This window comes from Mesitornis unicolor, unplaced genomic scaffold, assembly GCF_000695765.1.
Source record: "Mesitornis unicolor isolate BGI_N332 unplaced genomic scaffold, ASM69576v1 scaffold35659, whole genome shotgun sequence".
Lineage (NCBI taxonomy): Eukaryota > Metazoa > Chordata > Aves > Mesitornithiformes > Mesitornithidae > Mesitornis > Mesitornis unicolor.
Genome location: NW_010209962.1, coordinates 16,182 through 43,713, shown reverse-complemented (window position 1 = coordinate 43,713; position 27,532 = coordinate 16,182). Strand labels below are relative to the sequence as shown.

Genomic DNA, 27,532 nt, shown 5'->3' with positions numbered 1-27,532 from the left:
GCAACCCTTTGAAGTAAAAATATTTCTAAACTGAAAGCCTTGGGTATGTTTTTATGCCATGTTGCAGGAAGTGTGCAACTCCCTTCCCCATGGCCTGGCATCTGGGGTCCCTCCCCTGTGTTCCCCTGCGTGGACAGGGCCACCAGTGGGGGCTGCAGGGAGCCTGGCGCTTGCCTGGGGCTCCAGTGCCTCGCGTCGCAATGTGTGAGTCAAGTTCACAGCCTCAAGCCCTGCTTTCCTCTGTTGATCGGAAAGAGCAGAAAGGATAGCAGTAGTTCTTTATCAGACCTTTTCCTCCTCCTTTCTCACTTTCTTACCCCAGTGCAAGGTTTTTCTTCCCTCTGAACAGAGGACTTCTTTTTTTCTCTAAATCAGCAACGCTTTCTGTGTCAACTTCATGCATGTCAATTATGCCCTTTGCTGGTTAGAGGTGAGGCAAGTAAAACATGGAGCTCACTGATTTAAGTTCTGCAAGAAGTTCTCCTAGTACAATATTTTCTCTCATTAAACTAACTTAGGTAATAATTTACAAGTCAAAGTAAAGGGACCCACTTAACACATAAACTTAGTCAAAAACCGAGATGTCTCACCCAGAGGGATAGAGGGAGAGCTGCCATTGCAGCTCATGGGGTGGTGGGGGTAAAATTGTCAGTCCTCTGAGACTAAATGGTCATTTACTGAGTGCCTCAAAAATGATTAGTTGTGTCTGTATTAGGTAATAGACATAGTTGAGTATAACAGAAACTTGGCAGATGCATGTTTTTCAGGGAAAAAAAGTTACTGTGGCAGTCAAACAGCAGAGTATTAATTTACTGCTGACACGAGGGTATCTACCAATTCTAACCTTGGTGCTGCTGGACCATCAGCGAGATTCAGGGAGTTCGGCTGGTGCTTGGCATGCAAGTGTGGAAGTAATGGAGAGCTCTGCTGGTGGGCACGGTGCTGTGCTCTCTGAACAGCCTACGAGCAAGAGGAGGTGCATTTCTATGAGCTCTATCTTGCAGCCAGGTGTAAATCACAGGGCGCACATTTAAATCCAAGGTCTTGCTCCCCTGCTTTGAGTTTTACTTGAGTGAAAAGCTTTGAGGTTTTTAAAAAGAATTACTAATTTGTATTTGAAAGTAGTAGTGAAAATGTGCATATGGAGAAACCACCATTACCCACTATTTCGTAATCCCTGTCTTCTTCCGTGAGATGCTGTACTTTTCCAGAAGAAATCCTTTTGTGTGTTTTTATTTCCTTTTCCCTGCTTTTCCATACTGGAAACTTTTCTGTGTCTTTGAGCACAATCACCTGTTGCTCTTAAATTTTGCCTGGGTTTTGTTCCCCCGGCTTGGCTTTTCAGTCATTCCCATAAAAAAGCCGTATTGTCCTCTCTGTGAGATGTCAAAAGGCAGAAAACAACAGAACAGATGGGCAAGGGGAGAGGCAAGGCAGGGGAGAAGCTACCCCTGGGGCCCCCCAGTTGTAACTGGTCTATTGGTCTATTGGGTGGTGGTGAAGGGGTGCCTTGCTCAGGTCCACCTGAGGCACACAAGGAAGTGCTCTCACACTGGGGAAAGGCCGTGTGTGTGGGAGAAGCGTGGTCGGCTGCCGCAGATTGGCTTCCAGGTTGCCTGGGGAGCACATTGTGCCGACGTTCGCAGCGCCTCTCGAAGGGCTCTGAAGAGCCGCTGGTGTTACAAGGCGTCTGGTGGGAATGTTCATTAGTGGCAGGATTTTTTGGGAGAAGGCTGATGGGGTGACAGACCTTTGCTAAGGTAAGTGCATCTGTTGGCTCCAGCTGCCCAATGTGTTAAATCACACCTGCACACCAAAGAGAGCAGTACTTGGCTGCTGTGGGGCGCTAACCCGCCTCGACGTTCCCTTCTGGGGATGTGCTGAAAGCCAGGGGGAGCATTACGGAGTTTTTGAGTTGTAAATCACAGCCTCACTGAGACACTCAGTGAGTGAATGTACAGAGCAGGAGGACGTTCCCACAGTGTGTGGCATTGAGGGATGGGGTAACCAGGGCTGGCAACAGGCTCAGGATCTTAAAAAAGGAAGCTTGGAAAGAGTCAAGTACCAATTTAAAGTACACAGAAACATTTTGCAACTGTGGAGAGAGCAATTTTTGTCTCTTCCCACAGAAGAGAGTATTTCGGGATTCAGTCCTGATATCCCCTGAAGTTAAAAGAAGGGACTATGAAAACAAGCTTTTGTCTGGTGCTCACGCCAATGTATGTCCGGGTACTGATCACACTCTCTCATTGCCTCTGCTTTTCTCTAGATTACATCTGATTTAGACTGTATATGAGGTTTTAGGCTTTTATAATATTGTTTTTTTCTTAATCATAGAATAATTTAGGTTGGAAAAGATCCTTAAGATTACTGAGTCCAGCCGTAAACCTAACGATGTCAAGTCCACCATTAAACCGTGTCCCTAATTGCCACATCTACACATCTTTTAAATACCTCCAGGGATGGTGACTCCACCACGATGTGAATTGAGCTCAAAACTCAAATATATATATATTGAATATTTTTACATTCCCAGGCAGCCTGTTGCAGTGCTTGACAACCCTTTTGGTGAAGCATTTTTTTGTAATATCCAACCTAAACCTCCCCTGGAGCAATACTACTGTCTGTTGGAGCACCACACCATTCGGGAGTACTGAAAAATGCAAAAGCAGGTAGAGATAAATACCTCAAACCAGTGAGCCCCTGGAGTCTCCCCCTTGTCCTGCCTCTGCCAGGTGTACATTTGCAGCTGTTACTTGAGCAGTGAGGAAATCCCAACAGCGAATATACCATATTTGTCTGTGTCCACAAACACCAGTAGAAAACCAGTGGTGCTGCTCTACACCCTCTTCCTTCCCATAGAAATGCTTCTGTCCTTCAGTGTAGACACAGATTTTCTTGAGCTGTAGCCTGGGCTGGTCAGGTAGCGTCCCAGCCCATTGGAGGGAAGAGTGGGAGCAGAACTGGGAATAAATGTGGTGCCAGATCTCATGTTTGGAAGTCCCCTGTGATGCATTTTGTTTGAGCGTGATGGAAGGGAAGACAGAGGTGGGCTAAACCCATGGCGGGGTGTGGGCCTGCGTCATTGCAAAGTTTGGGCTGTCCTGGTGTGCCAGTCTGTGCATTCAGTTTTGAAGCTGCTGAAGTATGCAACTTGCCTTCGTTTCTCATATCACAGTTTTGGATTTAATTTCCCCAGGCTTGCAGTTTTCCCGACCCGATAACCGCTGCCCAGTTCCCCTGGGGCTCTTGACCTGTGGCTGGTGCTGGGGGCTGCGTTTCACTGTCAGCTGATAAAAACGACGGGGAAAGACAAGTTTCTGCAAGACAGACTTAGAGTGCATTAAATAAATATAAATTTTATTAAAAACACCCACATCTCAGCGTTATCAGGAATGATATAATAATAAACAGCTTTCAAATAACCTGCATTACATTACAATACTTACAGTATTTATAACCATCCTCGGATTCTTTTTATAGACATACCAAACGTTTCATGAAAATGAATGAAACTAAAGTAAAAAAAAAAAAAAAGAGAACATAAGCATAGAAAATGCACACAGAAGTTCATTACCTTAGTGTCAAACTGCTAAAGTTTCCTACACAAGTTAACCACTAGCTTTAGAAGTGAACTTATACCACTGTGCGTCGATCAAGATGAAAAATTCATTCAAGTAAAGTTGACACCACTCAGAAGCATCTTCAAGTATGGCTATAGTCAACCTGATAATCCTATACAAGCAACTTATGTCTGCTGTGTCATTCGTTCCAACTGAGGCAGGGTTCTGTACACCAAAGATTACAGCTTGGGTATTTACAATACAAAACTGATTCACAACTAAGCTTCCTGCTCCTGCTGCCAGCAGTTTGGCAAATGACAGTGCACGGCATATCAACCAAACATCTACCATGGATTACGTGAAGAATGTAGGACTTAAAAAAAAATCACCGAAAGATGAAGATTTATAATGATTTAATCAATCTGACATATAACCATCATTAATTTTCTTTTTTAAAAAAGCGAAACTTTTGTTTCAATGCAGTGGGTAAAGTCACAGACTGAGAATTAAAAAAAAATAAAAGCCATAATAAATATTTGACCATTACACCCAAAGGCCTCCTTTGATTTACTCGAGTTAGGTTGTGATTCTTAGATAAAATTTTTTTCAACCAAACTTAATCTTACAGTATATTGCACAAGATACATCTGGGACATGGAGGTTTGCATGTTTAGGGAAGCCCTTGTACAGACGGTACCTTTTATATTTCATTTCATTCATTACAGTATCCAAGAAGCCTTGTTTAGAGAGTGACTTGAACAACTCTAGCAAACAGTCACTTGCCAAACCCCTGCCTTACGTTTTTCCCTTTAATCAGCTCAGTGCATTCTACTTTCTCTCTGTTTATTCGCTTGAAACAGGCAAAACATTCTAAATCTTTTAAACGCTTTCATTACAATAAAAAGAGCTAACGAATTTACAAAATTAGTCTTAGTTACATCAATACATGTACAAGAAAAATTAAAGAAGGGATTCAAAAGAAAAGCATTAAATCCCTGAAAAAAAAAACCAAACAAAAAAAACCCAAGAATAATATATTTAACCTACAACAGCTTTACATACACACAGGTGACACGTTGGCATAGGAGAACATGAGCTGAAATATCCCTGAATTTTTAGAACAAAAAAAAAAAGAAAAGTTGAAGTTCAAGTTATACTTGCTAAAATGTCAAGTATTGAGAGAGGTTTTTTTTTAGTTTTGTTTTTTTTTCATTTTATTTGTTTTTTTTCAAAGGCTATTTGGGGAAAAAAGATGGTATACAATATATAAACTTTCACACTCAGTTCAATATCCTATTGCCAAACTAGTGTTGAGGTATATGACAAGTAGGAACATCACTCAAACCTTTTAATGTATTTTTAGCTCACATTATGATATATTTGTAGCAGGCTGAGTAGCACCATGATGTGAATTCAGCTCAAAACCCAAATATATATAGATTTAATATTTTTACAGTACTAAAATACTAAAGCATTGCGTTAAAAAAAGTTTTGTTTACAATTTAATTTACTATACAACTCTCCTGCTTTTTTTTTTTTAATAGAAATTAATGATTTAAAACCATCACAGCAAGCCAGCTGCCTATTTATTTTTTTTTTCTCTTTAATCAACGGAATCACACAGAACTAACCCTGTTTCATTCATCTTGTGTAGGCATCGGTCTGCTCAATCTTCCCGGAACAGAGGACACTGGCACCGCGCAGTGACTTACAGCACAAAGGACGTAGTTACCGACACAAAGCGATCTGCCATTCAGGCTGTGAGGAGCGCACGGATTGTTAGAAACAGCAGAAGCCCAAGCTAACTAGTTGTAGTCTGTCGCATGCTGCTAACTATTACCTGTGGTTAATAGAAAATTATTTCCTTAAAACTGTACATATTTGAGCAATGAACTTGTCATAATAATTGTAGAAAACGGTTTACAGTATAGCTGTGTGAGATGAGCACCAGAAAAACATGTGTTTTGTGTACTAAAGTATTCCCTTATATCCAGTAAGCCCCATTTTTACCGTAACTGACTGTATTAAAAATGGATATGTAGCCCACTAGCAGATGCATGGCTAAAACAAAAGTATTTAAAAGCTTTTTTAGTTTAAAAAAATTATCTTTGCATTTTAAAATCAAAGTAAACTTCTTTTTTTTTTAATGTCTCAGTACCTTAGCATTGTTCAAGTTGCCAAGCTTAGGTAGACAAAGTGCTTTTCAAACACTATTTAAAAAAAAATATCTCTCTCTATATTTTATTGTCCTTTTCTAGGACTTGACTGGATGAGCAAAATCCAGAGGTCTCTGTAATTCCCCTATGTTAAAAAGTAAGCTTATTTTAACACCAGGTAAATTCAATACATACATGAATGAAAAGGTCCTCCCTGTTGTCGAAGAACATTTGACTACATCATTGACATTTTGTTATAAAGGCATTAACTGTTCGACTGTTAAAATAAAGACACCATTCTCTTAGATAGCACCATGGTTTTAGAATATCCAAACAAATTCAGTGTTTTGCTGTCTATTCGTTATGTTTTATACTTATCTACTTTGTTAAATAAAATCAAGAGACTAATAAGTTTACAGTAAAAACTGCATGGTAAAAAGCCATAATTCCAGTATTTCAGTACATCATAGATTCAGCACCAGATGTTATTTTAAGATTCCTGCAGTTGTAATACTACAGCATTATTTTTTTAGGGTTTTTTTTTTGCTCCTGTTCCATGACTATGCAAACTCGATGACATTAAAAGTGGCCACAGATGTGCAAAACTGTAAGAAAAGAAATACCCACTTGCAGATTATCTCTTTCAGTAATGAAGCCAGTGTTTTCAAATGTAAATTGTGAAACACTTTTTTGTTTTGATTCTGGTTTTGCATAGGATGCTTTGGTCTTGTTTCTTACGCGCCATCTGTGACCACTTAAAAATCAGTGGAAAGTAAGTGCGCTAGCGAGAGAACCTCTTTTTGCTGGTGAGCTGAGGCTTTTTCCACCGACGAGTTTTGTAAAAACACTGTTTTCTTCTCCACCCTCGCCTTCCCCAAAATCTACTACCCTACTGACAAGGTGTTTTGTCGAATGAGGTAACCAACAAAGGTGTGAAGTCAGATGTAGCGGTTGTAAGGCCCTGTAACCCGTGTAAAGGCATATGGAGATGTAGTTACTGTGGAGTCCGTGGTGACCGACAGTGTCCTTTGTGCGAGAGACTTGATGAAGCGCACATATGTTGGCTCTGAGGGCTCGTGTGGCTCTGTGGGCTCCCGCTTCACTTTTTTGCCGTAAGTTTTCTGAGGCACGTAGTCTGGACCGTACTTTTCGCACTCTTCTTCTTTCTCTCTCGCCTTCTCAGCCATCTTTGCCTCCCACAGAGCCAGGCCATGTTTTGGCTCATTCATGCTCTTGTGCTGGTAAAAGACAAGGGATATTCTGGTGGGATGGTTCCTGTTGGGATTTTTTAAGGGGGTCGTTGCGTGGAGCTCGCGTTTCGCACACTCTATGAGAATTGACCCATGAGATGGAGCAACTGCCACTCCTCCGATTTCTGGATCCAGAAAGTTCTGCTCACCATCTGACCAGACTTCATCGGGATCCTCTGCTTTTTCTGGATTCAGCACATCGGTTTTATCTAAACCACCCTGGGGAGTAGTCCTATCGTGATTTTGACCTGGAAGCATGGTAGACAAACCATTAACTGCATGTGAAATCATTTCACCATCCTTATTTGGGAGGTGCAGTGAATTAGGAGGACCACTGAACATACTTGGAGCAGAATGGTAGTCGTGCGCTAAATGTGAAGGGGGTTGCACGTGATGAAGCTCACTGGTTTTACTCATGGAGGTATAGTCCATGCTCGGATTACTCAGATTAGATTTTAACCTTGAGGCGACCTCCATAAAACGGCCGTCAGCCTCATGAGTGGAGTAAGAGGAAAAAGACCCTATGTGGTGGACATTTGGTCTAATGGTGCAATTACTGAAGGAGTCTACCTGCATGTTTTGGTTTCCATAATTCAAGTACTTGGGACCGAAACTCTGGTTATTCCCAAACCTGTGCTGGTATAACGTTTGAATGGGTGGTAGGCTTAGTTTAGACATATGGTCTTGGCTCTGGCAACTATACAGGTCCATGTGCTGATGCTGGGAAGGGTAGGAGCCCAAGTAGGAGGAGCAGTTGTCCATGGGTAAGCTTCCATTGCATTGGTAGGGTGGATATTGATTATTTTGACTTAACGATCCTGAATAAGGGTTCATGGGACTGGAAGAATTCAAATAAGACCCTGCAGGCTGTGATGAGGTTGTATAGAGGTTCATGGGACTGGACCCTCCATAGGGATCTGAAGTGTATGAAGAGCTTGGGTAAGCATTGGCTGGATTAGGCAACCTTACATACAGATTTGCAGAACCTGACCCCGAGTAGGAGTTAATAGGGTTTGACTGAGGGTTGCTAGGGAGAGCGCGCTGTGGATGTTGCTGCTGCTGCTGCTGCTGTTGTGTGGCTGGTCCTGAAAGACGTAAAAGATCTGCAGATGTGAAAAGAAAAAAAAACATACAACAAACAAGCTTTTTTAAAAAAATAAACAACAAAAACCCCAACAAACCACATACTTTACAGACTTGTCATGATAAGAATTTATGAAATTTCTAACAAAAGTATATCATATGATATGTTAACAGAGGTTTCCTTTCTTCTATCTCAAATAAAATAAATAAATAAATATTAAGAAGCTGAATAGATACTAAGGCTACTCATCCTTCCTGGCATGTATCCAGTGAGATCAGATGCTCGTGGCAATGGGGAAAAAGAGGGCAGTGCAATCTGTTCAGAGTCACATGCACAAAATCCAAAGAGTTGAATCATCATTTAAGTAGCCTGTGAAATGGAGCATCAAAGTGCTCCCAAACAGCCGTGCACAAGGTGACCTTCTTTTCCCCAGGAATAAGTAATTCTTCTCATCTATATTAATAAAACTCTCTCTAAAAAAAGTCCCTAGCTTTATGTAAAAAACCAATGGTGACATCCACTGATGGAGAGAACAGTTCAGTAAGAAGTGAGATTATCCGAAGATATAAAACAATCAATCATTAAAGTGAAATGGCATCATTGAACAGTTACAACCCTAGCCCAGGTCACGGGACAGCTGACTTCTATTCATAGGTATTTCGGTGACCTTCTGGGTGCCTTGGATGTATCACTTTTTTTGCTTTCTGAGAAAGCTGCTGTAATAATAACATAGTCATGCTGAACTCCTTTGCTCACAACTCTCACATCTACTGATGAGAACTGCCAGGGATTGTTAAGTGGGTTTTTAATCTCTTACTCCACTGTGGAGAAACCTGCTCTGCCTTTGGGCTGGAAGCAGAGAGTATCAATAGTTGTAAAGAGGTGAGGTTTGCATCCCCTGAAATTAGGAGGTTCTCTGTAACAGCAGCAGACAGTGAGTGATGTGTAGGTCATTCTTTCTTTGGCAGCAACATCACACACTTCTCTTCATGGCTTCTAGCACTACTAAAGGTCTCTTAAAGGTACTTCATAATACACTGGATGGCAAGCAGAGTTTGCGAAAGCACCAGATTTCTACAGGTGTTAACTATCCAACAATAAAGGATTTCTCCAGAGTTGACCACAATCTGGCACTCTAGTAAATATACAATATTGATATTTACTTTCAAGAATTCTCTTTACTTTAAAGTGTTCTTGGGCTGAGAATAATGGTTTTCTTGAGACTCTTTATAAATGGCCCTAATATCTAGGAAGCTCACCACTGCTGATAAAGATCCTGATCAGATTCATGCGTTTACCTGCTAGCTGCTTTGCATGACCTGCTGCTTCAGAGTTGCCTTGTTTGTTGCGTGCTGCAGCAGACTTCTCTCTTTCAGCTTTGCTAGACCCATTCTCCAAGGAGGAAATCTTTTCTGCAGCTGCTTTCTTTGCTTCTAGCTTCCTTTGCCGACACGTCTTAACAGGTTCTGCCAACATCCTCACTTTCCGGCGAAAGGAGGTGAGGACCTGGATGCTGCCATTCCTCTTCTTCTCCTCCTGGCCCTCAGTGCTTCCGAACTCATCCACATCAGAGACTTTGTATAACGGGAGCACGTGGAGCTGCTCATCTTCTGGTGTTTGGCCAATTTCACGATTGTCTTCTCTAGTTAGTGTGCAAACCTGCCAGAAAGGAGCGCTGGGTTAATTCTCTCACACCAGTCCAAGATAAAGAGATCTGCAGTACTAGCCTGTTCCTTTTACCTTGCCCTGCCACTGTTGGCATTGGTGTCTGGCAAGCTATTTCTAAACATAAAGTTTCTCTGCAATTTATGTATACCACAAGCCCGCAATTTCCTTTTTTCCATTGCTCTGCTGGATGTGTTAATAGAAACAGAAGGTACTTGTTTATCTGTTTCTGGTATTTGTGCTGAAATGAACAGTATAGTTAGGATTACCCTAAGGTGAAATAAACTGTGATCCATTGTACTGTGGCCAGAGAGCTAAAACAACTGCAGCCTGGGACTTTGTACTCACCTGAAAATTTTTTCACTATAATACATTAGCTAGCTAATAGAAAGCTAGCTAATACATTGGCTACCTATTAGAAATAGTGCGGAATATAACATACTGCCATTGTATTTTACACCCGCTTACAATGGCAACTTCCAGGACTTTGCAAAGGTGTGAGTCATTGTAGTGTTAATAGTAGGATTTGAGGAAGTTACTGCTGTGTCATGCAGCATGCTCATCGTGTTACCTCCAGCTAAAATATACTGGGAAGATCTCAGTGGAAAAAAGGATGGTGATACAGACATATTCAGTAGCAAAATCATTGTGTCAGCCAGTTTTGGAAAGAAAGCTCAGCTAGAAATACATATTGTATTGGTGGTGGTTGACTTAACTGACAAGTCAGATCCTGGAAACAGGAGAAGTTTAGTTGGTATTAAAAAAGTAGATATTCTCTTTGGTCATAATAAGACCTGCACTGTGAATCTAGGTAGTTGCTTCAAATTACAACCATGATGATTATTCAGAACTGAAAGTTATTCTTTCTCACGTTGACCCCAACTGTATTATCACAGAGAAAGTAGGAAGGGAACAGAAATAATCCAACACACATTGAAAACCAGTTTGCTTTTCTGCTGTCTTCTACTGAACCTTTGCTGTACAGGCTGAAGAGCAGAACTGAAGGGAGTAAAGGCTGCATGTACAATACGTAGGATGGCAAAGCTTGCAGATTTTCTGTTCATCCCATGACATCCACAACTTCCAGAACTCTCCTGGAAATAAGTTATTTGTTTCCATTCTTATTTTATTAGAGGGTATAATCCAAAGTAGGTAGGAAAAAAAAAGTGTTTCAGGAGGACAAATATCTTTTATATTTTTAAATAATTTTTTATATTTCCTTTTGTGCCAGAAATACTGAAACAGGCATTTCAGTCCTGCTTGGCCCTTCTTGCCATTACCTCCACGGTTTCTCATTTACCACTTCTGTATTAAACCTTCCTTTAATACACCATAAGTCTCATTCGTGTGAATGAAAAATTGTGTAGGGGTAATAAGTTAGCTCAATTACTGCTTAATGTTTCTTTCTTTAGCAATCTGCATTATGCAAGTAGAGATTTAAACAGATGGGAGATAATGAATTAAATATATGAAATTAGTGCTGAAGCGAGGAGGCTGCATGCCTCAAGTACATACCAGTGTACTCCCGTTCTGCATGTTGTGCAAGTCTCTGTGAGCATGGGCGCAGAAATCCAGGCAGGCAGTGACCCCCGAGAATGGGCGACCTTCTTTTAAACCCAGGCGGCACTCGAGCGCTCGGTGTTCGTACTCAATCTGCGGAGAGACGACAGGTATCGCTGCAACCCAGCAGTACACGGAGTTACCACTGGATGCTCTGCCGTGACAGCATGCACGACTCCTACCATCTTGGAGGTGGCAACACACAGATCTTGAAGGCAAATAATATCAAGCAATTTGATGGCAATTCTGTATCTCTGCTTTATTCCTTGCTGCTTTGTTCCCTGATACCTTCCATCTCTGGCATGACTCTGAAATTGGCCAATAATACTTTTCCTTGTGAATTACTTCTGACTCTCTGCCAGTGGTTGGTGTTTTTACTTGACAAATGCAGTGCATGGTTTCAGTGTCTGGCACTGTAATGGTGATATGTTTGTGTAGACTGGAAAAATACCAAGCTGTTAAGTGAAATAGCTTTAGAAAACTGACTTCAGAATGACTTCATGAAAAATAATAATTTGCTTTTTGATTTGTAATACTTTGGCACACTAAACAAGTATTTCATTAACTTAAGTACAGTTCTAACCCCTGACCAAAACCAGAGAGAATTCTGTCAAGACAGTACTTTCTACTCAGCCACTCATTATCAAGGAGCTTTACAAAGAGTTGATAATGCAACAATAAACCTTACACAAAAAGAAAATATTTTGTATTGGACAATCAAGCCTTAGACAAACGATGGTTTCATATTTTATTTAGAAAATTAAAAATGAAACCATAGTTGTAAAATGTTTTGCTGAAACTCCTGAAACTTTGAAGTAAATGCAAAAAAAATCTACACTTCATGGAACCTAATGGATCCCATTTTAAGTTAAGGTGAAATTAGAAGTTTTGCCAAGTCTTGATCCAAGATCACTAAAAACATATCTAGTTTGCTCACAAACTAGATTTATTTAAAAAAAAATTGGAATATTGCCTTCCCTGGAATCTGGGGAAAGCAGAAAAAAAGCTTGAAACATGTAAACTTCATTGGAGTTAAATGTGGTCTGAAATGTTAGCCAGACTATAATTGTTTGATTAAAGTGCACCAGTACAACTGTTCTCTGTCCTGTTGGGTCCAGTTGGATAAACAGACTCTTTTCAGTTCTAGACTTTAATCCACTAGCAATCCAGACTTGGATTAGAATACAGCTGGGAATTTGGAATTTCTTTTCAGGATTCAAAAGCAGACTGGTTATAGGGCTTTTTGGTTTTAGAACCTTTTACAGTACCATAATAATTAGGCCTTGATCATCTCTCTTTAAAGCCACTGACAGTAGCTTGATCTGGGTTTCCCCATGAATCTCCTGAAATAAGCCAAGCTACACACATGCCTTATTGCACAAGGTAAAAATTGAAACTTGTAAGAGCAGGTATTTTCACCAAGTGTCGGGCAGGACCACAGCTTACATGGAGAAATGTTCTTTTGTGAATTTTTCTGGGAAAAGCAAAGTAGCCCCAGCAAAAAAAACATTTTATTGTTCAACACCCCCTCATTTTTCTTCTTCCTTCCTTCTCTTGCAGAATGTCTCTCAGATGCTTGGACAGATAACCACAGCAAACGGGCGCAGGGCCACAGTTTCCTCCATAATGAGACTCCAAACATTATCTGATCAGGCAAGTGAAATTTGGTATACAGTCTGCACTGCATCTGCTTACTCTGTCTAGTTGCTACTAAATATACAGTAAAGGAGTGGGGTTTATGGCAAATAAAAATGGATTGTTCTGTATTAGTTTACTGTTTCCATCACAGTTGAAAATCTTGAAAATCTGTCTTGTGCTGGTTGCTACAGCGTAATGCTGTCAACAGGAAAGAAAAATGATGCCATATTTTGCAGTGATGCTGATAGTTTGGAGACTGTAAGTTCTGTGAATGTTTGGGATGGTATTGAACCTGAGCAATGAATATGAAAACCGACAGGTTTTATGCATTTGCAGGGGGTATGTTGTCAAATTTTGATGTAAGTATCTGAAAGAAGTTTGGTAAAGGAATGCAGATGAGAGACAGCAACAACTGGGAACCTCATAAAGTCTTTGCATATGCTAGTATCTGTGAGCACTGCTTCACAGAAAATGCACGATCCCCTCACATAAGAACGTGGTGCAGGCACTTGTGGGCATATGCGGGACTGAGTGTGTTCAAATACAGAATTTTGCTTTAAAAGCATGTTTGTAATGACTGTTTTGGTGAAAACTTAATTCATCTCCCACTTGAGAGAGCAGCACTGAAACTGTGGCTTCAGGGCTGCAGTGCAACATGATGCGCTGCCTTCTGACATGGTTGCCAATCTCACACCATCTTCATGGCAGTTCTGCTGGTTTAGCTGGTGAATCATGCTAAATTCAGAAATTTGTGCTGTAGAGATAAAGACATCTGCTCAAGTGTGAAGTAATTTTATTGCATTGATGCAGGTGAAAAGATGAATTCTATTTAGTGGACCAAATTCCGCTAGTTTTACTTCTGAAAGCATTTTAAGTGGAAAATTGTTAATTTCCATTTGTCTTTACCCTTATGTTAAAGGAATGCTGGCACAAATGTACGTAATGGTTGGGTGCAAGGTTGAAGCATTGGGAAGTGTGGTAAAAAAACAGGTTATTTGCATGACTGCTCCAACTCCTTTTTTCCCCAGCATACCTGGTTGTTATACGCATCAGGTGCAAGCTTCTTGTAGGTAGGTGCCATCAGGGTTGACAGGTTCTGCAAATTGGATTCTAGTTTTTCTTCCTGTTAGGAGATTAAATAGAGTTCAATGATATTTCCATATTGTTTGTATGGGAAGTCAGGGTCTTTACACAACTATGTTTACATTGATAACTGTGTAAAGGCCTAGACTGTTATCATTCTTGCTTAGACAATAATTGTGAATCTCCTTGTAACTTGGTTGTTTCATAGTCTTTAAAGTAATGAAGTAGTAAAGTAGTGTAATGTGATCCTTGCAAGAGGACATCACATACTATCATTTTAATTTGGTTTAAATTAAGAAGAATCACATTATTCAACATGGAGATTTTTAATTTCAAGTGCATAAAGAACAGTGGTTTACTGGAGTGGGATACTTGGTTTTAGGAGTTTGTATATTTAAAAAATGTGTGAAGAGGTGCGAAAAATCTATGGGTTTGAGACATACATGTGTTTGGTGTGGTAAAAGTTTGTATCTCCTACTATGGGACTATATCCTAGCTTGGGACTCCAAAATGACATTAAGAAATGGTAAAAAATATCTTTCTGTGACCTTGTGGCTGCTGACAGAACTTGGAGCTTTCGTACAGCTTGTGGCTTACCATTCGCAAGCATTACTTCTAGTTTTTATTGTGTTGTCTACAAACTGTGTCTGTGCTATGAGACCCAGCCCCTGGATGGATGCCTTGGCTGCCCCTGACTTTGTGTGGGAACAAGGCTGAGGGTAAAACCACCTTCCCTGCCCAGCTCTGGCTTCCATGGGAAGTAAATCCAGGAGTGCAAGGTGGAAGAGTGCCCTGGTAGACTCTGGCCAGGTATCCAGCTTTGAAAATTTAGAGGAGTTTGGATTGCAGGCTATGATAAAGAAGGCTTTGATCCACAGCATTAGCTGATTGAAGGAGAGCTATTCTGTAATTATTTGGGCCATAAAGAGCAGTGGGGAGGAAAAACTGTATGTTAATGATGATATTCTAAATAGTGTGCTCAGCACAGGCCATAGGATGCAGAAGTACCTGGTGCTCTGATCATGTGGAAGAAATGCTTGGATTTCTGTAAGATACCAGCACACAGTGAAAGCTGTGGATCTATGTGTCAGTACACAAGCAAGGGGCTAAATTTGCATGCGCTTGCCAAAAAACCAGACTGGGTCGCTGGAGCCTCCCAGACACGACTGGCTGGAGGTGTCCAGGAGTTGCTGCAGTCACGACTTCAAAAGCATCTTGTACCCAGGCTAAGGTCAATGTTCTTTTTATTACTCTGACTCGTTTTAAAGCATTGCCAGTTTGCCATAACACAGAGCCCAGTCTGGAAGCATTCAGTGGGGCAGGGCTGTATGTAGAATGAGTCTTCCTATCCTCTCATTCCTGTTGTCATCTCAGAGTTTCATCAAGTTTTTCTCAATGCAGTCTGCTCTGGTTCCCAGCTGCAACGTTATGTGTCTTCAGTTTGGTAAACCTTCCGCTCTGCCACTGGGGAATGCCCAATTGCAGCCCTAATACAGCCACAATTATGCAGGCCATGCCCTCTCCTCTAATTGTGAAAGCCTGCAAACACGGTTTCAAGTCTCAGGGCTTTTACCAGCTGTCAGAATTTGGACAGCCAATTCAGCTGGCTCAGTGACTGGAATCAATCAGTTTTGACTGGCAGTGATTTAATTACCATATATGTATGCCATTCAGGCATGGCTCTGGCCCTTGGTCTCTTGTACTGTATCTCTATTTGCAGAGTGACAAAAAACATTTCCTTGCAAATGAGGCTCATTTTAGAAATGGACACCAACCTCTTTTGGGTCATCCCCCATCAGCTTAAACTTTCTTGGAATCTTGCTTCTGGCAAACTTACAACCATTGTAGTACATGCTCCAGGAGCAACCAAAGGAAAATGAAGCACCACAAGTTTCAGGGTCCAGCCCTTGACATGCACAAGTCCGCCTGAAAAGTAAGAATATGGCTGTTAGCAGCAGATGGGTCACCCCGGTGTGCTCCCACAGTGGGCATCGGTGTTCTGCCAGTACTTTGGGGTCTTGGATCATCTTCACTCAGTAAATAATGAAGAAATTAAAGAGGGATGCAAATGTGTTAGAAGTGTGTAATGATAATTTCATGGTTGCAAAGCAAGGACTGTGGGGTGTCTACATTTCTGTGAGAAACCTGGCTTTGCTTGAAAGAGGGTATGCTTGTGTGGTGCTTTGCTAGGTTCTCAAACTGAAACTTCCCATTTTCAAACTGCCTGAAATAGTCAGGATGGTTATGTGTGTTTCAGGGTAATGGCATGAGCAGAGGTGCCGGGTCCAAGGCTGAAGGTGAGGTTGCAAATATGGGGAGCATACCCCATGTTCCACTTACTCTTCGTTCAGGGCGCACCGCCGGTTGGTGAGCGTCCCGTACTTCCTCAAGGTGTCAGTGAGCTCAGAGTAGAGCTTGTCAGCCAGGCTTGTCGGGATTCCCTCCCAGACCAGGATGAGAATCACGATCACCGCCGTCTCGCACGTGTGTCCCGCTCGCTCACGCACCAAGCAGAGCAGCTTTTCCTCCTGACTGCTTCTGCGGACTACCTGCATGCACAGCAACACACACCCCCAGAGCCCAACACAAACAGTGCATTTCTTAATTTGAAGAGCAAGAGAATAGGAAACCTCCACATTAGTGAGGAGGTTACTTCTACTCTTCCTCTGTGTTTCTGGCAACTCGGACTATTTTTCTCATGTGGTGATATGGGCCAGGGCTACCCTTTCTGTTCAGTGAAGCACACTCTAAGAGGCTAAGCTTGACTGATGGCACGGAAAGCCATAGTGGTGGAAACCAGCTTTGCAGAGGTATTCCCCACACACTGATTCAGCAGAAATACTCTCCTGAACCTGTGCTCTGGTACACTGACCCAGTTTGATTAGTGGGCAAAGGGCAGTGAGCTGTGAGATGCTTCCCTGCAGAGCTGGATGGCGGACACCTGTGCTTAGCGTAGCAGCCATGCAGGGACAGGCAGGCAGCTAAGAAAAGGACTAAATAGCTGTACATGGGAGCCCTTTCCCTTTCCCTCTCGAACTTAAGCAGCTAAACTTGTCACTCAGTTTTGTGACCTGCCCTTACTACATACAAACATTACAGGGAAGCAGTAGATGTTGTTCAAATAAAACAGTGTCCTTGCTTCTTAGTGCTTCTGCTATTGTGGGTATTTCTAGAAAAAAAAGATGCAGTCTGGAATGCATAGAGACTACTATCAGGTATTGGTTTTTCCTCATCCTGTCTTCCCCAGCCTATCCAAACCACTCGTCATTTGTGCCAAAGTATGACAATGCTTGCTAAGAGGGTGTCTTAATGCCTCTCTTGAACTGGGAGTGCGTTTTAAAGAGATCACAGTGGCGTACTTTCTGGACTTACTTGTAACCTAAAATCAAACATCAACGAGAACATCTGGTGTGAACCTTAAACCTCAGTGAAGCTCCCTTCCTTCTCAGTTTTCATACCTTTAAGCCAAATTTTATTCTTGCTGTTCTCCATGCACCAGGTATGTGGCCTGTGAGAGATGGGGTGGGAGTGGGCTATAAGTGTCTTGTGGTACTGCTGCCATTGAGATATTTTAAGTTTCACAGTGTCAGCTAACAGAAGGACGTGTCACTGCTGTCTGCTTACATGAACCACCATACTGAACTGCAGTAGTCTTAACTTTTGTATGCATCACTTACCCATTTAGCAATTGGACATCCTTGAGAACTTTTGCCTTCTTTCCCAGTGTAGACAACCCTCTCAATCCTTATAGCTTTACCCTTCTGTCCAAATCTTAAACAAAAAAAAAACATGTAGAATAAGCAGATTCATTTGGTTCTGTGTGAACACGGAAAAAAAAGATGGAGCACATTTGCCAGTCTTATCTTAAAAAATAAACACTATGAATTACAGGGAGGGATGTGCAATGCAGTTTATCTTGCTGATTTTATTATAGTGGTGGATTGATATGTTAAGAGAGGCAAATGTCTTTAATACATCGCAGATGAGTAAAAATTATCTGTATCACATTAATATTCCCAAACCTTTTAACTCTTTCTGTAGAGAATTTGTAATAGATGACATTTTGAGAAGTGGACTTGAAGTCTCTCTATTCTGAGGAGGAATGTTACATTTTTCTTTAATTTCTGGGTTAAACTTACAGTTATTACTCTGAAATGTATATAATTAAGTTGTCATGGAACAGCTGGCATGCAGCAGTCACTCTATTAATTTTCTGTGCTTGTTTCTGGCTTAGCTACAATGTGAATCAGTTAAGTCATGATTAATTTGCATCATATCTATTTCCTTTACCTTGTGCTCATAAATTGTTACTTATTTACTTCTGTCTAAGTTCTGTACTGAATCAGGAACACAAGGTGCCCTCAAATGATGCTGGGTTTGTGTCTTTCTATGAGCGAGGCGGGCAAGCTCAGCTCTCGCTGAAGCATTTAATCAAGATGATTGTGCCATCTAGGCAGAATCTAGCCCCACACATAAGTAGTGCTGTCACCCAGAGCAAATGGGATCCACTTTCCATGTCCTCAGATGGAGCAGGTGGAAATATGTGGCAATGCTAAGTGAAGCAAATCATGAATGAATAAAAAGTGTCCGACCTGTTCAGCCATGGCCAGGTCTCTCTCCGTGCTGCTGCAGCCGGGAGGACAGGGGTACCCACCTGCCGAGCCCCAGAGCACACCTGGGCTCAGGTGAGGAACCTCAGTGTCTGCAGCCTTACAGATTCAGTTACTGTGCTGACCCAGCTGCATTTCGGGGAGCAGGCAAATCCCACTTCCATCACAGCTGCTTGAATCCTGCTGCTCTCATTGGTGTTACTTTTTTTTTTTAATAACCAAGTGTGGGGACTAAATCACCATCTCCTTGTCCTTTGCCTGTTACCTACAGAGCAGTCAAGATAGTTCCTTCCTGTTATGCAGCCATTTAATGATGCCTCGAGAACTTTTGACCTTTCATGCCTCTTGTTTTTGCACTAAAATCTTGGTGTCATATTTAAGGGCAAATATTTGTATTTAAACTTCTGTCCTGTAAAGGAAATGAAAAATACTTATTTTTAGATGTGATCTCATTGTGAAATTTCAGCGTCACAGGAAATTATACAAATAAAATCAAGTTGCACTACACATGTTCTGCAGGCAACTGTTAGGTCACTTTTTCCTACTTAAGCTTTGATGTTAGTATACATTTGCGTCTTTAATTAACCACATTAAAAAAAACCAACATTTAAAAATCTTAACATTATCTATCAATTTGCTAATCTGGATTGCAGGAAAACTGTGCAGATGCTGTTTTAGAAATATGTTGTACATTACACATTGGAAATGAAATGGACTTTGCCTCAAATCTTTTCCACTGTCACAGAGGAATTTGTGCCTGATGCTCGTCATTCTTGCTTCCAGGCCAGAGCTGACTGGCTTTAAAACCAGAGCAAAACTCACTGAGCATGAAGTAGGGATTGGGAGAAGGAAGAGGTGAAATGTACATATCCACCTTGGATTCTGCAAGAAATTTGTTCTGGCATAGCTAAAATATTAACCACGAGTCTAAATCCAAAGCCTGGTTTGTTTGGCAGTGCTGATGTCCTTAAAAGCCAATCCATATTAATGGGAAGCCAGTTTAGGAGTGCTCCAGTTGTGATTAGTGTCACCAACTGCACACATGTGCTTGAGAGTGTCTTTACAGCGAAGTGCGTTTTTAACTCAAGGGTACAAAATTAACACATGAGGAAAAGTTCTGGAGTCTTTCAGTCAGGGATCGCACAGCTTATGCCACAAGAACAACCGAAAAAGAGCCATCGTTCAAATGGTTTGAGAAGATGCACGCTATCTATAATCTCTCAGGATTTCCTTCTGCTAACATGAAATGAAATTAAATGGAAAAAAAAAAAGAGGGAAAAATAAAAGATGAGGTCAATATTAAGGATGAAAACTTACACTCCAAAGAAATGGAAAAGGTTTCATCTCTGATAATTGACATCATGGCACGAATGACTTTCCTCTTTTATTTATTGTTTGTAAGTACTAAAGAATTAACCAGCCAATGAAAGCTCCAGAGATAACAAATTGTAAGAAGCTTCTCAGGAGTCTCAGTGTTCACTCCCCTTGGCAGGAAGAAGCTGATTTATGTAGCTTACATGCATTCAAGCTGCTCACAAAGCTGAAAACAAGTATTGGGGCAAGCCCTGCACAGGAGTCACAAGAAAGGAGGTACTAAGAAAGAGAAAGGACCTTAGGACTTAGAGGTAATCTTTTTAAATAAAAAGGGTTTTTTAAAGGGTTTAAATGCCCCAAGTGGCCCATGGTGGTTCAGTGGTGAGCAGAAGCTAACAGACCTTCTGAGAAACAGCGCTCCTTAGCTCAGACACAGCACTGCATCATCCCCATTGGCTTTTGCTTCTGCAAAAACCTGGGGTTTCTGTGCAGTTCAGATTTTTAAGGTACTAACAAATCAAATTCCCCTCTGTCTCTGACTTGCTGTGGAGCTTTTTGTTTGCCTGTTGGTTCAGAGGGGAACTCAATTCCCAGATACCTCTAAAAATCTGGCCATTAACGTGTACGCACACCAAAAGCTACAAGTAATGCAGAATTTGCGGTGAAGAAGTCATTTCTGTGACAGAGTTTTTAATTTAAATACTTTAGAAAAGCTGTGGGTTTTTAGCTTACACATATTTTTAAATAGCACAGACCCCGTATCCGTTCTGTGCTGTTCAGAATTCCTGGTTTGGTTGGCTTTGATGTAATGAATACATCGCGGGATGCAGCACGACACAGGGACTGTCCACAGTCAAGATAAGGCTGGTTTTGTGCAATAATCCGAGGAAGGGCGATGTTTTTCCACAGAACTACTTATTGATTCTTGGGCTGAAATCCTACCCAACAGCTTTGTGGCACTCCTCTGGACGTGACCAAGTTAGATTCAGCCCTTTAGGGTTGTGCTATATACTTAATAATTTGGAGTGGGATGGGAGCTAATTTTGAAGTTGGGTATTCTGCTCTTCATCTCCCTTGTACCTTGGCATTCTCCTACCCAGAGGGAACACCAGGTCCATGCCCACTTGTGCAGCCATTGCCAATCGTGCTTGGCAGGCTGGTGGCTGCTCGTTCCTGCTTGGGTTTGCTGGCATCGGTCTCAATGTGCGCGGGCCGTGCCAGCCGCAGACTATTAGCCCTGTCAAATATTGTGACTCTCTGGTGAATAGCACAGCGCGCAATGTTGGCAACACTGGAGCAGCTAAGCCTACAAGTAATTACTTGATTTGCAATTGTTTATTTCTTTATGTGCAAAAGCTGGAAAAATTCTGACATCCACAAAAGGATAAATGTTAATCTGCCCTGTGCCTTTGTGCTAATTACCTTTCTTCCATGATTTCTCTAATAGCTGCCACATTAGGACCGGCTCCTAGATGGGTATAGAAAGGACCTTCATCTTTTTCAATAATTTGCTCTGTTTAAAACAAAATAAAGGTTATTACTTTGAAGCTTAATTCTTTACTGTAAAAAGTCACATTGCAAAGCTTACATCTAGCTCAACAGAATACCGCTGTACAGGTCTGGGGTCAGAGTTTTCAAACACTCGGGTCTAAAGTATGCCCACGCAATTTGTGCAAAACATGCGAAGCACATGGCCAATCCTGCAAATGGCCACGCTATGGACTGTGTGCCTTTTGCTAGCACTAACAGTTGTTTCGCGTCTCAGGCTCTACACTGAATCTCAAAAGGCATTTTCCTGTTATCACCAAACAAATGTTTCTCCTTATCCCACTTCCTCCTCTCCCAGTATCCAGAAAGGAGGATAAATGGGATAACAGCGGTAAATATTGATGTTAGTGAGCTGTACAGTGCTTGTTTTCCAGCAGACATGTTACAGTGTAGGAACCTACAGCTCGAGAAAGGGCCAGTAAGGCTACAGAGAGAATTTCTGCCACTGAAAGAAATCCTGCGCAAGGCTTTGTCAAAATGCTTGTAAGCCAAGAATGTGGCCTCGGTTTGCTATGAGTAGGTAAGACCATGTCAGCATTCACGATGCATGCTGCATGCTGGGCTTGATAACAGGAGGCAGGCTCGGGCAGATAAAAAGGACTGGCTCTGCTCGGGCTCAGGGGAAGATGGTGCAGCTATACCCACTGCTCTGAGGGCTGACTTTACGCTTTCTGCCAGCTCCAGAGGCTGGGGGAGGTGATGCTGCTCTTGACGTACGGCCTCCAGAAGCATGGGGAAGGCTGTAAACCTGAACGTGGCAATGGGGGATTGGCTAATTTAATTTTCCTAAGGACAAATATTGGAAAGAGCAATAAACCCTATCAATTACACTGTGGCGCTGGGCTCTTCAAAGAGGACAGGAACTAAGTTTCATGCTCCTTTATTTCCTAGAGGGTCTGCTAAGACTGACAAATTAAAATGCAAGTGGAGAATAAGCTCTTTTGCTTAGTTAGCTGTTGCAGTACTGTCTAAAAAAATAGTGAGAATAGTGAAATGATCGCCAGAAAAACTTGTTCCAACCACATTGAAGAAACCATCTGAAGAAAATAAGCCTCAACAACTTCAGTGTTTTCAAAAAACCTACATTTTGTAGGTTGTTTCTTCTAAAACAAGGAACTGGCTTCCAGTTTTCTTCCTGGGAGCTTTTGAAATCCACTGCCTCCTCTTTTTGTTCCACGGATCATGTCTGAGACATAGACTCAAGCATTCGAAAAGGCAAAAAAGGTCCATTTTGCAGTTTTGGAGGAGCATTGGTTCAACTTTCCTCTTTTATAGCTGGTACAAAAATCCCAGAAAGTGGAACTATAACAAGGATTTTTCATTTTTTTCTTTTTCTTCCCATTTTTGGTACAGAACATTTTGCCACAGCCTGAATAGTTTATCCAGTAGAGCCTGAAAGTGCCTGTTGGACCTGGCTGTGTCCAGTGTATGGATGCTACGGGGCTGTGCCTGCCACTCTGCTTTGCTTCCCTCTGCTCTACTTTTCCAGCTTCTGGAGACTGGGTCTGCCGTGAGGAAACATCGAGGGTGCCTCTCACTGCTTTTTTGGCACTGCTTGCGTAGCCTCTCTGAGAAACTTCCGATCTCTTTAGCCTTGCAGGAGACACATGTGGGAAAGGGAGGATAAACTCTTGCAGCAAGTGAGAAATAATCTGTCATTCCTTCTTTGCTGATGCTTTACTGAGGGAAACTTTAGCAATTTCAGTGTTAGAGCAAAAAATGGCATAAGGATCTCAAGTTTTGGGCCCTGGACATATTTTATAAATGCTGTATCTAACCTTGACCAATAAGTTAGATTATAAAGCTATGAGCTACTTTTTATCAGCATGTTGCCATTACATGTCTGCTGCTCAAGGAGAAGGGATGTAAGGGGGTACATTACTGGCCATAAGCATTCTGACTGAAAAAGCAAGTAGGTAATTGCTTTATGAAATACTGAGAAAAGGCCCGGGTGTATGGTTGGATAAGTGGAGTAGGTGTAAACGTATAAAATCACAATTTTCAAAGTCTTCACTAATTACCATTCTAAAAAAAAAATAACTCCCAAAATCCTCCAACAAAAACATCCAACTAATCCCACGATCCCAACTTGAAGGCTCATTTCCTTCCTGTGAACTAGTACGTTTTTGTACATCCCAGCACTTACCAACACAGCTGCAAGATGGGAAATCATACTGGGTTTTGGCAGGTGTGTCCAATAAGTTTTTTACAGGAGTATCCAATAACTTGGAAGGTGAGTCTAAAAAATTATTGAGAACAGTTCCAGCTGTTCTTTTGGTCGGGGTTCTCTCAGCAGATGAGTTTGGTTGCTGATCTAAGACTGGGGTCTGAGTGTCAAAATCTGCAGCACCAGTATTTCTTGATAGGATGGTAATAGGGCCTGCTGTTTCAACCTTCACATGTTTAGGTGATTTGATAGTAAAAGTCTTGTGATCAAACAGTGATTTGACCTGTATCTGTTTCAGCTGCTGTTCCATTGTCTCGATGATGCTCTTTTGTTGCATGTTCTCGCAGCCAAAGTGCTGATTCTCTTGTTTAATTGTTTTTTTCCACATTTTGTTTTCCAGCTGTCCAGCCGACGGACGCATGCAGACATTAGACTTCGTGCCAGCCTCAATTTTTATAGGCTTGCGCGCTGCATTGGGGCCAATCTCAGTTTTGGGTTGCTGGTATGCTTGTTGCTCCTGTTTCTGCAAGAGATGCCACCTTAGAGCTGCGTGCTTTTGAAAATCCTTCGGGGTTTGGGACTGCAAATGACATCCTCTCTGGTCTTGGGAGTGCGGGGCAGTTTGCTGGCTGTGGGGTAAGTACCGCTGAGGAATCTGCGTCGCTTGCTGGCTCAGGAGGTCTTGGTTCAGGCTACCACCATAGCACTGAGTTTGCTGGAGCGGTGGTAGCTGTATAACTGACGCTTGTTGTGTCTGTTGCTCTTGTTCTTGAAAACAGTGATTCACATCTTGCTTTGCAGTCAAGTTATTTGAAAAATACTGCACGTGTTGCAAATCCTGCATTTTGTTGGCTCCAAAGCATTCAGTATTTGCGGCGTTTTCTTTCTTCTCAGAAATCAAGTGCGTGTTGTTTGGGCAGGGATGCTGCAGACCAGCGTTTGCTTTCTGAGCGTAGAGGGGAGCTTTGTTGTTCATGGCCTGTACCTGCTCTAGGCCTAGCTGAGGGTTATGCAGTGGGAATGCAGCTGATTTAATGTGCTTATTCCCAGTTTGAAAACATTCATCTGCTTTAAGCTGATTGAAGGATGTCCTGTCTAGCGGCTGCTCAGCATTGTTTTGGGAGTGGGAGATGGTTTGGGCCAGGTCTTTATTTTTCATGTGCAGAGCCTGGTGATGGTTTGAGGTTAGCTGCGGGCTGCGCGGCAGTTGCATCGGCATTGGCTGTTTTTGAAGCATCTGTTGCAAAATGTGTGAATGCAGGAATTGCTCCTTTTCCCCCGGCTGGTGGGGATTCAAGTGCTGCTGTTTCAGCGGGGCCCCTGAAGGCTGCTCGGCTGCTTGTTCAGGTCTTTGCTGGAAATGGAGCTGCTGCGGGGGGTGTTGCTGTGCTTGGGACTTGAGCAGGGAGTCAATCTTGGTGAGCGGTGGCTGCGGTGAGTGTTTCTGGAACGGCAGCTGCTGGTCAGCCGGGGGATGTGGCTGCAGCTGGGAGGTCTCGCTTTTGTATGGTGGAGGAATCTGTTCCTGTTGCATTATCTTTTGGCTCTGGGGCTGCCCTGAAGGCCCCTTTAATGCATCAGGACTTCCAGCATACTGCTTTGTGTAAGCTGTTTCGGCTGTGTTTGCCTGGAACTGAAGAATCGATCGCAATAAAGCTTCGCTGGGCTTTTGGGGAGGCTCTCCCTGGCGGAACTGGGTGGAAACCAGTTCAATCCAGGCTGGTTTTGAGTAATACTGAGCCTGTCTCACAGGCTCTTTCACTTGGTCCTTTTCCTTGTCAGGAAGAATCTCGGGCTCTCTCTGTCCTGGGAAATGCTGATAGTGTTGCTGCAACTCACCCTTGCTTCTGCGTGCGTGCAGGTTTTGGAGGGCAGGCTCTGGCACCGGCATCGTTTCTTCTGAGCGCTGCTGAATGGAGGCGGCAGCAGCAGCTTGCGGGCCGCTGTCACTGACATCTGGCAAGGCTTGTGCCCGCTGCGGAAGCCTCTGCTGAAGGTGAGGGTGGTGCTGGCTGAGGCTGGGACTTTCTGATGCTGGTCCCTGCGGTTGCCCTGCATTCTGTATCTCCCCAGGAAGAGCTTCATCACATCTGTTGTCATAGGAATGATGTCCTTCTAGCACCATGACGGACAGTGCACTGTTCACTTCCGGAGCAGGAGGAGCGGAGGAATCTTTGTGAAACATTGAGTTCTGTGTAAAGAAAGCACCATTTTTTTCTGCTTGCTCAGGAAACCTTTCCAGAGGGGCACTCTGAGCTTGCAGGTTACTGCTGGAACTTGGAGAGAGGTCTTGGTTGGGAGTCTGCCTTACACTTCCACGAACAGCACTGTTTCCTGCAGGTAACTGGTGTGGATCATAGCCTGGAGTCTCTTGCTGTAGCTGCAGTTCTGGTTTCTGAAGTGAACAGCTACCTGGCAATACAGGTGGTTTACTGGAGTCTTCTGCGTTGGAGACCTCAGTAACCACTACAGCTGGCACTTGAGGCAGCTCAGAGTTTGAGGTCTGTGGGGAAGTGATCTGCCCTGAGGTATGGGATGAATGTGTTGTCTCGTAGGACAACTCATTAGTAGCCTGACTGGTAATGGCATTGATATGAGATGTGTTCTTCTGCATTGCTATGGAAACATGTTCTGGATAATATTGAGACAGTGTTTTCTCCAGGAGTGCACCATGCATGCTATCCATGGAAGAGGCAGAAACTGTAGCACCATTAGGCATTGGCACTGCCTTGTTCTTAAGTAATAAGACAACGTCCCTGTTGTGGCAATGAACGCTTTCCCGCTCCTGCTCATCCTGAATCAGGATGTCATGAGGGTTTTCTGAACCACCACTGTTGTATCTTGCAGACTTTATCAAATCTGAGGCTTCATTTTCTTGTCCTGTAAAACTCTCGGGTTTCTTCTCACTGTAACAATTGGAGATGCTTGGTTTCTCATTATTATCCTCTGGCTCAGCTTTTTCTCCATTTACTTCTTTGTCTTGTTTCACTTTCTTGCTCTCGTGAAGCCCATACAGAGAGGGCTCGCTAAAAGTGCGCTTTATCCCACCATTTTGCATATATTTGGAAAATACTTTCTTATCTTGTAAAAGGTCGGGGCTAACGTGGTTGTTTGGACTTCCCTTCAGGTGGGGCACTCCATAGTTGCTGTTAACGAATAGCTGCTTGTGGTCTCCATTTACTTCAACTTCAGGCCTCTCTGTCGCTGGACTTCCGTTCTGTAGCTTCACCGCAGGAGGCTCTGCTTGGCAAACGTGAGAAGATTGCGGTATTAGAAACGGACTCAATCTATTGCCATCAACATGGTTGGTTCTGTCCTGTTCCATCTGGCCTGCTCCGGGGCCATCCACAAGGCTGCCCTCCAAACGTATCTGGAAGAGAAGAGAAGAGAAACAGGAGAGAAGCTGAGTCAATTTGAGTTTCCACTGATGGACAGCCAACTGCTGGCAATTCCTGCAGCATCCAAGCACCCATCGTCCTAACCAGCTCCCACACACAACGCAAGGGGTGTTTCACTACCCTACCACATTTTGCAGCCCCGTGCCCCCCTTTTCTTCACAGTTTGCTCTTCAAGATGAATTAAAATGAAGATGAAAATACAGAGTGGCTCCTTCCCCCATTTCACACACAAGCCAAAAAAATCTCTCCTAATGGTGCAAAAACTATTCTCTCCTTTTGAATGATTTGCACAGACTCCTCTGTCATCGCTTTTTGTCCTTGGTAAGGCAGAAAGTCACACCGAAAGCATGGTTCCCAGACTTGGTGCTAATCCCGTTATTTGATTACGTGTGCCAAACCTCTTTTGTGTGACTTGAAGGATTATTGCCACCGAGCTTGCCAATTAGAGGGGAAAACCTCCTTTCTTCTGGCTTCAGCTGTCTGACAAGGGCTTTTC

General features: G+C 42.6%; 1 protein-coding gene across 1 annotated transcript; it reads right to left on the bottom strand.

Annotated features, from left to right (window-relative positions):
• Positions 1-5,701: 5,701 nt before the first annotated feature.
• On the bottom strand, positions 5,702-27,011 carry TET2 (tet methylcytosine dioxygenase 2). Its single transcript, XM_010193034.1, has 9 exons — positions 23,618-27,011; positions 21,346-21,436; positions 17,677-17,770; positions 16,340-16,548; positions 15,775-15,925; positions 13,950-14,039; positions 11,234-11,371; positions 9,352-9,712; positions 5,702-8,072 (listed from the first exon to the last, which is right to left on the bottom strand). The coding sequence occupies exons 1-9, from the start codon at positions 26,961-26,963 to the stop codon at positions 6,658-6,660; spliced, it is 5,895 nt and encodes a 1,964-aa protein (XP_010191336.1). The 5' UTR covers positions 26,964-27,011; the 3' UTR covers positions 5,702-6,657.
• Positions 27,012-27,532: the final 521 nt, after the last annotated feature.